The sequence below is a fragment of the Orbicella franksi genome, chromosome 9 (assembly GCF_964199315.1).
Source record: "Orbicella franksi chromosome 9, jaOrbFran1.1, whole genome shotgun sequence".
In the NCBI taxonomy this organism is placed as follows: Eukaryota; Metazoa; Cnidaria; class Anthozoa; order Scleractinia; family Merulinidae; genus Orbicella; species Orbicella franksi.
Window position 1 is genome coordinate 24,147,953 of NC_138153.1, and position 17,235 is coordinate 24,165,187.

The 17,235-nt window shown below is 39.2% G+C and overlaps 1 protein-coding gene across 1 annotated transcript; it reads right to left on the minus strand.

The window, feature by feature from the left end:
* LOC145496688 (neuromedin-U receptor 2-like) lies at window positions 1-9,130 on the minus strand. Its single transcript, XM_081476421.1, has 2 exons — window positions 9,111-9,130; window positions 1-1,177 (listed from the first exon to the last, which is right to left on the minus strand). The coding sequence occupies exon 2, from the start codon at window positions 1,054-1,056 to the stop codon at window positions 1-3; it is 1,056 nt and encodes a 351-aa protein (XP_081332547.1). The 5' UTR covers window positions 1,057-1,177; window positions 9,111-9,130.
* Between the last annotated feature and the right edge of the window lie 8,105 nt (window positions 9,131-17,235).

The window sequence follows — 17,235 nt, forward strand, 5'->3', positions numbered from 1 at the left end:
TTAGACGCTTGTTGGGTCTGTTTTGACATTGTTTTCCGATGCCAGAAGATCAACCAGTTGGTCACTGCCACGAAGTCTTACTGTTTGTCTCATTGACAAGGTCACCGAAGGCCTCCTTGGTTTCTTTTTCAGCACTACAACTTTAAAAGCGTTCCAAAAGTCTTGTTTAAAGAACGTGTACAACAGAGGGTTGATTGCAGAGCTAAGATACCTGATGATGATAAATGCGTGAGATACGTGTTCCATATAAGCCAAGTCTTCACCATCTATCCATCCAATATAGGCCAGCGAGAAAATTAACCTCAATGTAAACCAAGGAATCCAACAAATGGCAAAAGCAATCGCCATAGTTAGTAGAATTATCAAGCATTTCTTTTCATTGCTGGCCCTCTTGAAAGCGGGGGAATCCTTTCGATCGAGCGACTTTTTGAGGCGATTTTTGCAAGATACAGCCTTGAACATAATAAAGTAGGCATACAGGATAAACATATAGGGAATTACGAACACAACTACCAGGCTGAATATGTTGTTTCCAGTTTGCACGTAAAGAGCGCGATGTTCACCATTCCACCACGACGACCACCAAGAGGCGGGTATTGCCCCCAAGAAAGCGGACCAGAGCCAAACGGTAGATAAAATCTTGACTACTGTTTTCTTGGTCATCAAGAAACGCCCAAAAGGGTTAACCACCGCCAGGTATTTCTCCGCAGTAATAGCAGTGATGTGATAAGCGACTGAACAGGAGATCACGTTATGAAAGACCTCCGAGGCACAATAAACGCTATTCATTTTATCCAGTGTTTGATCGTCCAAAGTCGAAAGCACACAGAATAGCGGGATATTTATCAAGCCTGTCATTACGTCGCTCATCGCCAGGCTCAACAAGAGATAGTTTGCTGGTGTTCGCAAACTCCTCAGTTTGCCAAACAGGAGAAATACAAGTCCATTCGTTATCACGATTAAAACAGCGATGGGAACCAGCTGCGTTAATATTTCGTCAGCCTGGTGTTGACCTGAAGGCTCTTCAGATGACGAAGACTTGCTTGTATTGTTCATTGTTGCAAGCTATAGCTTACGATCTTGAGTTACTTTCCGGACTGCAAAAGGCTTCTCGTAGATTTGGAACGAATTCAACTCCCGTTAATTGTTTATCGTTTCATTCAGCAGGGACACACCACTGAAAAAAGCAAGTGATTAAACTGTTTGGTAACAGTGTTCGTGTGTTAAGCCACAGAAAGCATCAAGTTCTAGTAATAATTTCATATATAATTCAACATGTGAGTAAATATATGCATATTAAACATGCTCTGCTACTTACAGGTTCCTCGAGGAAAGAAACTTTAAAAGGGTGCTTAAAATAATGTGTTGCTTGTAAAACAAACTATATTAACGCATACGTGTTAAACTATCTAAATAGCTTTCAGTGAATACGAAAGCCATAAAACAAGACAAACGAAAACGCTTTTAAGCAATTCATTGTATCAACAAACTAAGGATCCTAGCACAACTTCGCAATTGTTTTTTCCAAGTGAGTAGGTATTGGTCGGTATTGCGTCCTTTCATTGAGAAATGATTAGTCATTCTGACTCCATCTCTCTAGGCCTCGGGATATTTTTAGCAAATTTTGGCTCGATTAATTGGCGTCGGTGGAGAGCAGCTCATTGAGCAACCACCTGGGGACATCTGGCTGTTAAACTCGTCTTTTTGGTTCCAGAACAACATCTTATTGAAACTTTTTCTTTCTCTTTTTCTCCTTTTCTTAGGTACAAAATACCATGGTAACTGATACTAGTGAAGTAGTGTGTCTACTAAGCTGTTCAGTTATAATCGTTGGTTTTCACTTAAGTGTTCCCAGTTTTCAGATGATATGTAAAACAGTCCGATCATTCTTCACATTATAATTGTCTTTCACATCATGAATGGGTTTTTGGTTCTTTTGTACTTTTCACTGTTGACTCCAAGTAGGCGCATCTTCCATTATTGGGAAATTAACTTGAGGGAAGTTAATTGTACAAGATGACTGCGGGGCGGAAGACCAAATGAAGATAATGTCCGCTAAATTGGAGTTTTTCTGTCGCGAATTCTTGATGGTTCATGAAACCCGAGATGATTTTGAAATTCTGTCTGAAGATTTAAGTTTTAAAATCGTCTTGAACGGGATTTTAAAAGAACCTTATTTGAAATGGTCATTCTTGTAGTCTCTTGACCCATCGCGCCACCTAGAGAATTAATTTTTCTGCAGTCAAAAGTTCTTTTAATCTACTTCGAATTTATGGTCGCCAGTTTGGAATTTAACGCGTCGTAAGGGAAACGATACCGAATTCTAAGCTAAGTTCCCTCCACTGACTCAAAATTCTGTTTTCGAGAATTACGCAAGTTTCCGAAGGGAGATTGTGTCGTTTTGATAACTCAGCTAGCATTAATAAACCAATGCAACAAGCATGTTCTTTTCGATTTCTCAAAGGAGTAATTTATCACGAGAGTGTTAAATGTATGATATTCCTAACGCACATTGTAAACTTACTCCTACTTATGTAGCTTGGTAATAACTTCAGCGATATTGTCGAGTTCAGACTATTACCTCTTTGCTCATAAGTTAGAGTTACAGAATCCAAACTTGTCTATGAATTTTAAACCCTGTTCTGCTAACTTAACTTGCTAATCAGGTTTTAAAAGTTAATCATTGGACTTAGCCGGCATTTTAACAGCTGTTTACGTCCAACCTGACAGTCAGCTATTTACTGGAACACGCCATGTCGAGAGGCAGCGAGATTTGAATATGTGATGATAATAATAACAGAAATAACACTTTCTCCCGACATTTGTCTCCGTTAGTCACTTTCCATAGTAAAGTCATGTGACTAACTTCGCATAAAAGAGAGAGGAGAGAGTGAACTTGTTAAATTTGAGACTTTTTGGCCAATAAACCGGCTTCAGATTAGCATAAAACCGCAGTATATTTCAATGGAGGTTTTACGTTTTCTCTTAATAAAGTGCAGAGACAACGACAATTCTTGTCATTTGTTGACCTTAAGTTCAAAGCACTAGGATTAATGATGCCGCGCTTAATTCCTTATGAGTTCTTTTCTAATCAATGCTAAATTTCATGTGTAATACTTCTGGGAAATTTTCCTTAATATTTTCAAATATGATGATCATGCTAGAATACTACTTTTACACGTTTTCAAATACGAGGACTAGATTGGACTTTATTTTTGTTTCTCTGATGATTTTGTCCAAAATTAAAATCCTAACAGAGACAATTAGCTGAGAGAAGCTCACTGTCAGGGCAGGATTTGGAGTCGGACTTCGAGTTAGGATCTCCAGTCAGGATTTCGAGTCAAGATCTCGGAGCATGACTGTTTTATGCCAACAGTATAGCACTGTGAAAGCCCTTTGCTCTCTGATGTTTATGTATTTTTTAAACTAATGTAATAAATATATGCATAGTATTGTCTAACTGAAAAATTGAGTCAAACTGCAGGAAAACCAGAGTCAAGGTTAACAGTGAGCAAACCGCATTGAAAGCTAACCACAATGCAAACCATCCGGAGAGTGAGTAAAGGTCCAAGCAACTCATAGTGAAAGCTAAGCGGTCCTCGGCTCGCGACCTTGACTCGAAATCCTGACTCGAATCCCTGACTCGTAGCGCGCTTACCATTTAGCAAAAAAAATTCGGAAATTTCGGTTGAAGGTCAAATGGAACAGCATTTTTCCGGGAAAATCCGTTTGGAAATTGTAGACCACCTCCAGAGGTAGTCCTCTTTTTCCGTCAGGAACGGAACGACGGAAATTTCCTTACTATATCATTTGCTAAATTTTAAAGTTTCCAGTCTTTCATCATCCGAAAACAATTACGAGAAATCGAATTGCAAATAGTAAGCGACATCTCCTTCGGTTGGTTTCCTGATTTTGGAAAAACGCTTACCATTATTCGACGGTCATCCCAACCGCTTCATTCTGACAAATGGTAAGCACCCGTAGTTGGTGACTAGCAATCCTAATTCGTGATCTTAAGTTTTCCTCACTTAAAAAGTGGGTCTGGTCCACCATTATGCATCCCTATTATGTGTCTTTCAGACGCATAATTTTAATACTGCCTACCATGTTAAAAGTTTCCGTATTTAAATCGATGTATAATTCACCACTTTTAGATGAATTGTTTGTCTACATGTAAAACTACTACAAATATGACCAATAACACTTGAGTTCAAGTTCCCTAAACGTTGAAAACTGGGCGTATACAGATCCTTCACTCACTACCCTTTGTGGCCTGCGTAGGTGGATGTCCTTTAAAGGTTCAAAGAATCATCCTAACAATAAGATTCATATTCATAGCTGACTACAAAGATTCATGTCAGCAGGCTTTTTACCAAAATGTTTTGAAAACAAAGCAATTACGATCACAAGAGCAGTACTCTTCAAAAAATGAAGAAATCAATTAAACTTCGTGGCTTTATTTTTGATGTTTTAATTTGTCTTTTCATTTTCCTCACTCCTCTTAATAAAAAAATTAGAAATATGAAATAGGTGCTCTAGCTACGTTTTATTCAGAATAAGCTCTTGGGAGGTAGCACTGACGTTTGCGACGTCAAATCAGCGGTAAAGAGCTTAACGTGGACACAATGTTGGCACCCGCCAAGTGAAGTGAAAATGTTTGAACCCATTGAGCATTTCAGTAATCAGAGGCGTTGTATAATTGTTGTTGTTAGCAAAAAAAACTAAGATGTTTACCTGTTGTTTACAGCTTGTGAAAAATTCGTCGATTTAAGGGTTATATGAAGGTTTCTGCTCCCGGGAAAAATAAACCAACTTACAGGCTCGGAACTGAGGTAGACTCAGCTCCTCTTAAGAGGTATATGTAAAATTGCAGATGTCAATCTGTCGCATTGTAAACAAGACCAATGAACAATTGCCCAGAGCTGAGAAATTTGCATTTTTGTCAAACGTATTTAGTATTAAGCAGGTGTGTTCAACAACACAGCTCATTCTAGCCTTGGAAAACTGATAGAATCTAGTGAATAAATAATCAGTGAAGATCTTGTGATAATCTTTTAATTACCGAATGATTTAGAGTATAGATCTTGGTCAATTCTCGCATCATGGGCTTAGCCACCTTTGGCTTAGATAGGACCTGGAGCTTTGTTGATTTCTCTCAATGGTGAATGTTTGTAATTAGTTTTGTCAACATGTTCCTTCATAAATAAAAAAAGCAATCACCCCTACAAACGGAAATTTGCCTTTTTACCGCAAGTTTTATCTCGAAAGGGAGGTTTCGTTAACTTTTTGATGAAAAGAATGGATAAAATATAGAAGCTAATTGTAAAAGTAGAGTTTGTCCCGTTTATAATCTTTTTTTTTTATTTTTTACACCGTAGAGAATTTATCTCTTTCCATGTAAAATTTATAATATTGAGCCATTCTGTGTTGAATGCAAATAGTGTGCTCAAGACAAGTTACTGCATTTACTCATTATAAAAGTAACAATAAGAAAAGCTCAAAGAAATAGACAAAGATGTTGAATTTCATGTTTCCTTTTTCATCAGTTGGACATTATAATGGGTCACTTTTGAAATTTCACGTCTGCTGCAATTAAGTTGTAGCATATCTCCCCCTCAAGTTGCATGCAATCGGTTTAATCATCTGGTGGCTTGTGGGTTTTCTTTTTCCTGTCCCCTGTGGAATTTTACTATTCGTTGGAGAAATTCCTGTTGAGCGATGCTCAATAACCCGTCTAACTAATGCTCAAACAACCCACTGAATGTTATTTTGATTTTGAATATGATTTCTCGAGGCACTGTGAAAGTAAGGGAGGGTATTCAGTCCCAACTACGTAACACAATGGCGCGGAATCCGGACCACTGGAGTTTCACGTGCTACAACTGTTGGTTATTGACCATTTTTGTTTTTTTTTTCAAAACTCAAATCTACGAAAATGATGGTAATAATAATAATAATTGCGATAACATAAAATACGAATAACCAAAATATAAATAACGATTAACGAATCAATTAAGATTTAAGGTTTTCAACTCAGTAATTATTTTCATTTTGTCGGATTCAGCTTGGCAAGTTTTAACGCAATCTCAGAAAGTAAACTTAAGCTTCAGGAAGAGACTGGAAGAAGCCACGAAACGGAAGATAAACACAGACCAGCGAACAAATCGGCATTGTCAGTTGCGTCAAGACCGAATACCAGACTGCCATTATTCATTACACTGCACGGACGTGATCTTTATCGGTTTTTTGGGGGAAAAAAATTATGACTGTTTGGATTAAAGTTGCTTCGGTAGCTATGGGCAGGGCTATACATATAAACATAAAATTTGCAAATTTGCGATAAAAAAAAAAAAGATCAAAATAGCGAAATGATGAACACTCATGTAAACCATGGATGCAGAGTTTTCTCAAGCTCCAGTTCCAAAAAGCAGTTTGACCCCGAAATCGGTGCACTATGTACTCGTGTGTACATTTGAGAAATTAGAGTAAAATACTGCGCTAAACTTCAAACCGTGATACGAACGCAGTAAGGGGGTAGCTAGTGACTCGGGGGGCGGGGGGGGGGGGCATTGGGGTTACGGTTTTACGGTTTTGGTTATCTCTTTCAGGTTACAGTTGTAGATAGGCTTTTCAAATTTTGCCTTTAAAACATCCGATGTTTCGCTTATAGTAATTGTTATGGTTTTCGGCTTTCTCCTTTCCTTTTTTAGCATTTGGCTCTTGGGATCAAAAAAGCAATTTTTCGGTTTTGATCATTCCTTTGCCTAGTTCCTAGGCCTCTTTATTTTAACTTAGTAAATCTGTGTAAGTTCACGATGTGAGTCATATAATAGTGGCCTTTTAGATCGGAATTCGAGTGCGACATTGAGGACGAATACGATTTTTGAATTTCAATCCAGCGACGTCTCTAGAGTCCCCATGGCTCGTGGGATGAGATGGGTATGTGACGTAATAATGTGGAGCCCGCAAACTGGAATTTAAAAGTCGTACGGTCACTCGATCTCGTGCTCGTGCTTAAATGTTAAGTCCCCTTAATAATGCAAATTAACAACGAAAGACATTCCTTGGACCGTCGTTCTGACAACTGATGCTGCAAGCGAGTCCTTATTTCAGCCAGATGTGGTCCAGGTGTGTTTTACTCGAACAGATTGAAACAAATTTCGATCTGGAGATTAGAAACATCTTCTCCATACCTCGAAGTGGAAGGGAATGTTAGTTTCCTTGCTCAAATGAGTTTTTGGCTGGAAATAGGCATTTATAACATGCATTCAATTGCCGTTTTTTTGAAAATAGATAGCAGTCAAGGGGTAAATAGTTAGCTAAAAAGATTTCTTATTACCCTTCGCGGATTCAAGGTTGTGAATTTACAGTTTTAATCATTCTTTTCGGCGGTTTTTCGGTTTTGAGTGATTTTTACGGCGGTTGATCGGTTGTCAAAGACATTTTGAGTGATTTTCCAGTTTCTAGTAGGCCCCGATGACACCCCCCCCCCCCCCCTCACCCTCTTTAGCTACATACTCATTCGGTCAAGCCATGTCAGAGTCTGCCATCATTCACTCGCGAAGGCAAAACATAGCGAGAAATTAAATATACCACCCAAACAAGGTTAACAAGTTTATCTGACAGAAAGATTATAACATGAAGAGAAAGAACTATATTCGTGATTAAATCGCCGCATATAAGATAAACAAGATACCCTCCGATGACGTAAGCTTCCTCCCCGCCCATTCAACTGTTCTTCAGTAGCTGGACAATTTTAAGGATTTTTTTCAGCCTTCCACGACGGAATCACGGGAAAGAAATGTGTACACAAAACGAAACCTGTATTCAATGAATTAATTTGTTTGACCTCAAAGAATTCAGACTAAAGTAACATTATTTTGACCAATTACTGTACACAGACGTCTCGCTTGATAGAACTTCACAATCGGCTTCAATATCCTGAAACGCCTATTGCTTTCGTTATGGGTCAGCAAGTATTTGAAACTGTACGTAATTAAACAAAATTAAATCAGAAAAAGCACTTTCTGTTCTTTACCAAATTAGTTTTGTTTTATCGAATTGAAGTATATTGGATCCCAAGATATACTGATTGACAAACGTAAATAAAACATGTCGATGGAGATGAATACGAAAAGTTTCAGACGAAAGTCCCCTGATAACTAAAGATCTAAACCATATAGATAAAATATGTTAACGTGCCAATAATGCAGTTTCACGGATGTCGTCATCCTAGTTGTTTATACGTAGAACCTGCCCAATTCCATTAGTTTTGCATTTGATAACTACGTCATTTGTGCGTCAATTGCCTGCACTTGCTTACCCTCTAAAATTTTTATCCAAGAGATTTGTTATTGATACTGTAATTAGCTAGTGGGTTAGGATTCAGAGAGCGGATCGTACTCATATCTTCAAATGTTTCGCCCGATTTATTATTTCATTCCAAATTCCTTTCAACTACTGCGGTTATTATATTGGTGTTATTATTGAATTTTGCATTACCTAATTGAAGTAAACGTTTGTTTGTGTACTGAACCTGTACTATTTTGCGTTTTTTTTTTTTAAGTTTTACCAATTTAAAAAAAGGACTGTTCTCTCAGGGCAGAGTTTCAGACATTCCATGTTTCAAATTGCGGTGATCTTTTCATGAGCATATATTTCGCGGATGGAATCAAGATAACATCAAAGACCAAGAGTTTGGATCTGTTTCCCGTTTTCTCAAATGCATTTCCTCAGCAAATAGCGTTCTTTACCAAAATACTACGTGAAAGATTTTCATAGATCGAGCAGATAGTTTATAACTTTTTTGCACCGAAAGAATACGAATTATATCATGATCCCGATTAGTGGAACACAGCTGAATTTTAAATGGCGAATGAAGGTTCGTATAACCAATTCCGATTGCCCTCTCGAGATTGCCCGCTATATTTAGCAAGGGAATATCTTCCTGTGTACTAAATGATGATTCCTTTATTAACGAAACTTATTTTGTCACCACGCCAGTATCTAGCCATCTTGACCTCATGTTTGGTCAATATACTGTTTTTTATATGGAGGTTGCAACGCCCGTGTGTCATAATTCATTATTGTCAAAACAACTTGTTCCATACCTCAACTGGGATGCAGTTTTCTATTGGACGAGAATTTATCATGTGATGTACCTCACAACTTCTCTTCTCCTTTTGGCAACAATTTCACTATTTTCCCAGGCCAACAACAGCTTAAGCGTGATCAGGAAGTGCTCCTTGCCCCCGTGCAACGCACGCAAACAATGAGGGTGTCAGTTAAACAAAAACTCCTTGTTCTTCTTGTGGCTATTGTAGTCATTGATTGCCTATTAAATTCAGGATTGCACTCAAAACATTTGAAGGATTTAAAATTCAAATCAAACTGAGAAGGTTAAATATAAAAGACGGTGTCCTTGTTTAAAAAGAATATCGAAGATAAATTTTGCGTGCATGTCTTAATAAGAATCAAGTTGGCCATTTGCTCTCCGCCAGTTCAACGAGCAATAGGAAATTTTGCAGACGGGATCTAGAATGAAGTTAATTACATTAAGCCGTTCGGCGCTTATGGAAATCTAGTCGGTTTTCCATGTCTAATTTTAGACATTAAAAGTAAGAGTATCCACGAGAGTTCGGAAAAAAGAAAACTGTAGGCTTTAAAGGGATTCGAACCAATAACTTCTGCGATACCGGTACATTTCTATACAGACTGAGCTATCACATGGTTTGATTTTACTGTTATTGTTATTATTCATTATTATAACTAAGGCCACTAACCACTTGCTAAGAATCTTGTATCGATGGAGAGCTCTATTTAGAAATAAATAAATAAATAAAATAGCAAAATGCCTGTCATGTCTTTACCTCTTTCTCCGCAGTTCCAATGTATGATCTTTCATGTATTCACTTACAGTTTAGAAAGGAGTTATTCTATTCTGTAGACACTGTCTACAAAATCACGTGCACAACATTACCTAAATGCTGATGTTCTAAATGCAAGTAGAAAACAAATCTGATTACTTACCCCGATGGAGGTTCAAAGTGCTCCAATGATTTCCCTTTTTAGTACGATCAATCTTCCGCGATGAGCGAATTCTTCGCTTCTGGTTATGTTCTGCGGGTGATCGGGTGTGATAAGTGCTTTTGTACTTCAAGAGACCCCCAATTTGTATTGCGATGAAATACGACAATGTCAGACATATGCAAATAATTAATGATGGCGTTGACGTTAAACTTGAAGTGGGAGGTCATAACCATTAAAACTTCCTGTGTCAGTGTGGCTTACCATGCCATATGCATTTATCAGGGATAGTTTGAATTGCTCAAACTATTTTAAACGAAACTTTTCGTCTGAGATACTCATTAACAATGCTACAGCCTATAGTGTATAGGGCATTGAGCATTTCGCGGGTACTAGCATTGCGCACTCTCGTCACATAATTCCTTGCTTATTTCGTGAATGTATGCACTCGATCGGTTTTATTGAAGTGTGGTTTTTGTCGTCAGACTCAAGCGTGCTTCAGGTCAGAGAATTTAATTATGAATAAAAGTAAAGTGCCCGTTCCAATTTACTGTTTATTCCACTGGTGTACAGAATGTTCGCGAAGCCTTTTCTCTCGAAAGTTCAACGAATGGTTGCTTATAAATTTAAATAGATACAGTTGACAGGTGAAATGGGAATTTTCGCCTCCAAGACCAAGGATGACTTATTCAACTAGAAAAAAATGGGACTGTGTACAAATGGTGTATGAAATGTGGCAATAAGTAAAAATAAGATACTATGAGTATCTTAGTGAAAATGAGACTGAGCCAGAAATAATCCCTGTGTACGTCACAAGTCTGGAGGATGCTCAACACAACCAAAAAGGAAGCTAAATTTAGTTTTAAAAACAGTTGAATTTTAAAAAGGATGTCCTTTTTTAATTAATGTTGGACTAAATTATTCATGACATTGTCTGATAGAAAAAAGAAAGTTTCTAGAGCTAGGGAAGTAATAAGACACCATTTCCCCGGAAAGTGGCACGATATCACTTCCCAGGTCATATCACCGCAAGAACAACCAGAACGGTCCGAAAATTTTCGAACATGATTGATAAAGCCATTCTAAGGTTTCCGAAATGTTCCGGAGAGTACCGAAGATCACCGGAAGGTAATGTAAATTTACGATGATTTCAGAATATTACTGAGGGATATCTTTTTAAAAAAAAAAAAATCCGAAATTAGGAAGAGGTACAAAATATTGCTAAGCTTGAAAAACCGAGGCTTCCAAAGTTATGCGAATATCGCCCGGAAGATTTAAATGTGTCTTTTTTTTCTGAGTGAAATTACACCTGTTTTGTTATCTTCCTGAAATAGGTAGTGAGGAAATCATCAAATGGCGAGGGCGTGATATTGTGTTTATTCGCTCATATTTTTTTTATTCGCTCGTATGCCATACGAGTTAAAATCCCATCTTGTGAACGAGCGAGTTTATACTAGTCAGAAAAAATATCGTGCTCATAATATATTATAATATACACTTAACTACTGGTTCAGAGGGAAATTGTTAATCGAGATTCGAGGGAAAACAAAACTAAGTGTTTCTCAAGGGACCAGTAATTAAGAAGTCAAAATAACCTCTGATTGGTGGGAGGGCGGGCAACCATTGCGAAATGATTGCCCGCCGGAGCGACAGTTAGATCTAGCCATTGCCACGTGACCATAAGTCAATCAATAAGAGAGCGCGTTTGATTCGAATAAATTCCAGCTAAATAAGAACCATTTTCATTATCGTTATCGTTATCGTTATCGTTTTCCTTTTCGTTTTCCTTTTCCTTTTCATTTTCATTATCATTATCATTATTGTTATCTGAGAAGCAAGATAAATCCTGCGCTTCGTTGCGCGGCCGAGATGAGGCTATCTTGCCGGTTTGGGATTATCAGCTTTATCCCTCGAAAAAGTAGTGTCCTGTATACCATATAGTAAATCCGGCTAAGTTTGTTAAGTCAAGACGGCTGAATATTGACCTTAATATCTTTTTGCATGTTTATAGACCGAGACTACATCGATACCATATCACCGACTAATATCAAGCAGTCTATACTATAATAAATAATGAAAAATAAATGATTGTATTTAAGTGTCAAATGTATTTAGCACTGTTGCGCTAATTGGGAACACTGTAAATAAATAAATAAATAAATAAATAAATATTGCAAATGGAACATAAACTATTAAGATTCCCAACTGGTGGGAGGCTGACCAGTTGGTTATTTACACAACGTGGTCGAGGAGTTGAACTCGGGGCTACCGAGACCAAATCCAGATAGCGGTACGGTAGAGGATTTGACTGGCCAGGAACCTCCAGATTTCAAATCTAGCACCCTAACCCACTCGACCACGCCACCTCCAGTAAATGACCCATTTAAATTGTCAAGACATCTATAGGCCTCTGAAGAAATGTTGTTGCCGAAAAAAAATTTCTTCAACTCTACTGCAAAGCATTGCCTGGATAACGCTATATTTACAAAGGATAATGACGGTCTATTTAGTTTGGGTTTTCTTTAAATGATTTCGCATTGTTGTTTAGTTTCAGCCCTTTTTTTTCTCCAGCTTCTCAGTGGTCCGGAATCCTAAATCCTTGAATCTGCTTGGCTAATAGCGAGCGCTCCAGCGGTCCGGATTTTCCCATCCGGACCCTGAGTTACGGACCGCTCTTAAATTTCCAACTTTGACAACTTTTCATGCTTTTTGTTATACCGTAAAACAAAGCAAAGTGGAAGCATTCAACACTTTGGCAACTTGTCAAGCTATTTTATTACTTTTTCTACCCGAAATGTCAAGTAGAGAAAAAATAAACGCGTTATTTTCCGGCCTTGGTCGGTCTGTAGGGGGAAAAAAACTGTACCCTCGATCTTGAGTAAGGCCCACGGTCGGGCACAGTTTTTCCCAATACGGACCTCCCGGCCGGCAAAAATAACATATATGTATTACTACTCGCCGCAAATACAGCGCCAAAGCGGCCGGGAGCGATGACAGGCGGCGGTGTTCACAGGATAGTAATCAAAATGACAGGATTAACAAGATTTTTTTGCCATTTCCTGCTGTCGTTTTTTTTCTGCTATACTCTTCTTAAGTGAGTTATTATCTTTCGCACGTGAGGATATTGAACACAGCGTTTGACATAGTTAGACCGCAACCACCCAATAAACCATACGTGCTCGTACATCACGTACGTGGCCCCAAACTGTTCCTGATTTGCACTCGAAAACGGCTTCATATGAAGACTTCGAAAGACAGTGCCAACAGTGGCAGCTTTCTGGGCGCACTGCCAAGTTTTCATATCGAAGTCCACTAAGATATCACACAGATAGTAACGAGGAACACCCAGGAAGATTTTTGGCTATCTCTAAAATCGGGAACGGGGAATCGAAGAATCGGAGAACGGGGAACGGGGAACGGGGAACGGGGAACGGGGAACGGGGAACGGGGAACGGGGAACGGGGAACGGGGAACGGGGAACGGGGAACGGGGAACGGGGAACGGGGAACGGGGAACGGGGAACGGGGAACGGGGAACGGGGAACGGGGAACGGGGAACGGGGAACGGGGAACGGGGAACGGGGAACGGGGAACGGGGAACGGGGAACGGGGAACGGGGAACGGGGAACGGGGAACGGGGAACGGGGAACGGGGAACGGGGAACGGGGAACGGGGAACGGGGAACGGGGAACGGGGAACGGGGAACGGGGAACGGGGAACGGGGAACGGGGAACGGGGAACGGGGAACGGGGAACGAGGAACGGAGAACGGGGAACCGAGAACGGGGAACAGGGAATCTCTAAAAGGGGGAATCTCTATAAGAGGGAATCTCAAAAGGCCGGTGGAATCTCTAAAAGGGGGAATCTCTAAAAGGGGAAACCTCTAAAAGGGGGAAATCTCTAAACGGGGGAACCTCTAAAACGGGGAATCTCTAAAAGGGGGAATCTCTAAAAGGGGGAAATCTCTAAAAGGGGGAATCTCTAAAACGGGGAATCTCTAAAACGAGGAATCTCTAAAAGGGGAAATCTCTAAAAGGAGGAGTCTCTAAAATAGGGAATCTCTAAAACGGGGAATCTCTAAAATGGGGAATCTCTAAAACGGGGAATCTCTAAGTTTTTTTTTCACTCCTCCTGTTTTATTTGCACTCATGATATTTTTTTCCGGTAGCTTATAACAAAACGATAATTGAATTTATTCTAAGCCACAAAGGTTAACATTTTCATAACAGACAAGTATATTCTTAAGGTTTTCTCAGTGTTTTCTTAGCTCCAACAAACTGATGGTGAACAATAATATCTGCGTTTATCGTAAATTAAACAGCTTTAGAGCACGGGTTTCGGTAAAGAAAACATCGTGGTAGTATTTCCGTAGCTAGTGACAAGCTTTCATGAAAATTCGCACAGCGAATTCGCACAGCCTGAGAGCAGGATCATGATTGTTTTCTCCAGATAAAATACACTTATCAACCGTGGCCGGTAAACATGGCGTAATGAAACAAAAGCCGGAAATGCGTCTGTGCCGCATCAAGTCCTTCGCACGTTCTTAAACACTGGTCTATTGTTCTCAGCAAAGCCGTGGCCTTGGGAACAGCGCTGCGCACTATTTAATACTATTTAATACTCAGTATAATAGTTTGCTGCTGTGTCAAGGAGACAGCGGATCTAGGGTATCCAGAAAAACCTTGTAGTTAACTAAAACCTTGTAGTTCAGTTACAGGATTTTCATATCACACTTCCAGTAATGTATATACATGTGGTCGAACATTCAATTTAAAAAAAAAAATGCGAAGAGTCACGAAGGGGCCAAACCACCCCCCTAATGTTTCATGAAGGCTATATTTGCTTGGTTTATATATTTCTGAACCAAGTTTGGCAGATGAGCTTTCTTTGTTCTCCAGTTTATTTTAATTTGGAAGTTGTGACAAAATGTCAGATTATGACGTCATAATTGATGACCTCACCAAAACGTGCTATAATTTTTTGTAAAATCTGATTTAAAAAAAGATTATGTCATTGGAAAGGCCTTGACTTGAGGAGTAAAATGCCGGAAACCGTATTTTGCTATGATGATTATTTTTTGAGATATGGTAAATTAAATATTTTTTTGTTGTCCCCCCCCCCGGAATTTGCTTAACCATACTGTCCTTCTTAAGTCAGTCTCTCTGGTTTATTTTTTTTCGGTTTTATTCAAGGAAGGCTTATAATCTAGGAAAATAGAAAGCTTGATGTTGTCAAAAATCGTATGGTTTTAGAAATTTGATTTTCAGCTTTGTTAGGACGGTATTAACAGTAAAAACACGGATGACGTCACAGGTTATGACGTAACAAAACTAATTTTAACGCAATAACACTAGAGGGATATTTTTTCCGATTTTCTTCTTCATTTTTGTTTTAGTCATCTGGCACATCACACGCGCAACATAGCTGCATTTGCTGGAACAAAATTACGGCTCCAATTTGGGGATTTTTCTCAAGTGGGGGGGACCCCATATTTCGCAGAGTTATTTTTCATATTTAAAAATGCAATATTTCATTTAATTTTTGTGATATGGACAAAATTTTTTCAGGCTTCAACTCCCCTTGATGTGCTTTTTCGAACACATTGTAAAAATATGCATATTAAAAACTTCAAAAGTGGCAAAAAACATGACGTCATCACTGTGACGTCACAACTTTGACATTTACTGACATTTTTCACGTAAATGTAATTGGCAATAGGTCTCCTGCTCATCTGCCAGGTTTGGTGTAGAAAGAGTCAATACTTTTTAAGTAATGCGAAATAATGTGAAATACCCAAGAACCGACGAAACATTTGGGCGGTGGTTTGGCCCCTACGTGAGTCGGAAATTAAAGATTTGCTACTTAAACAAGCTCCATTTAACGTTTCTGGCAGAGTGATGAAAAACAAGTCAGATAAGATACCCCGAACTGTGTTAAGTGAGGCTGAGCCAGTGTGGTTGCACAGGCGGAAAATGATCCCTTCACGGGATCTTGTTAAGTGTTAGGCATGAGTGATGCGAAGTTTGGCAAAGCCGTTGTAAAGAGCGCTCGAGCAATATACACCTTTGATAATCAGATCAGGAAACAAACCAAAGGCGAACCGATTGGCCTCGAATTAACTAGAGTACAAACACAAAGAACTTACCACCATACCAGGCTAAAAAAATGAGTATTTTTCAGAAGATGAATGAGCGGTATGTGGACGAAATCAACATGGCCATACAGGCAACACCAGCTGGATCGAGGAACAAGAATGGACAAATCCTCAAAGATGAAACTGCTGTGGAGGAGGATGAAAGAATCAGCGAGGATGAAAGGACAATGACATTGGTCAAACACATAGGAGATGACATCCATCCTTCGATAAAGCTTGAAGTAGACTATCCATGAAGCACCAAGAGAGAAAGTAACCGATCCTTGACTTAAAGGTTTGTGTGGAGACCAGAGAGAAGGAAACAGAAGGTCAAGTCAAGACGGTATCAACAATCCTGTATGAATTCTCCTCAAAGAGGAGCGGCATTACTGTGGAGTACCAAAAGGATGGTGCTTACGCGAAAAGTCCTGAGAGTACTACCAGATTGTGGCATGTTATTACCATGGGAGAATGTAGCTGACAGGGTTAATTAGATGGTTTTGCGGATGCAATATTCAGGATACAGCTAGACGAGATTTACTAGGTCATTGAGCAGCAATGCTATTACTTATATTCCTAAGCGAAGTAGAACTGTTACTTATAAACGATCATTTTTCATACGCGCGTGCCGCGCATGGAATGTTCTGCCCACCGAGTTACGCACAAGTCACATCTCTCTAGCCTCGTTTAAACGCAGCTACTTCAATATTAGAATATATAGGGCTCTAGATCTGTACGACGTTGACGACATAAGAACGTGGAAAACAATCTGTCCCAGGTGCAACATAGCAAGGTCTCTTCTGTGTTCGCCGTCGAGCTGTTTCTAGCAATTTGAACCTTTTTGTTTCCTTTTGATTCTTCTTGTTTACACATGAGTAGCTTAAGTTTAATTCTTATCAGTACCCTTTATAACATAGCGCTATCTTATTCCTATTGAGCCATCATGAACAAAATCTCTATGTACGCACGGCCGTGCGTATATTTGATGACGTGTGCAGTTTCAATTTAGCTACAAAATTTCCGTCGAGTTTAGTGCGAGTTCCTTTTGTTTAAGTTTCGGCAATGTGAAGATTATTCT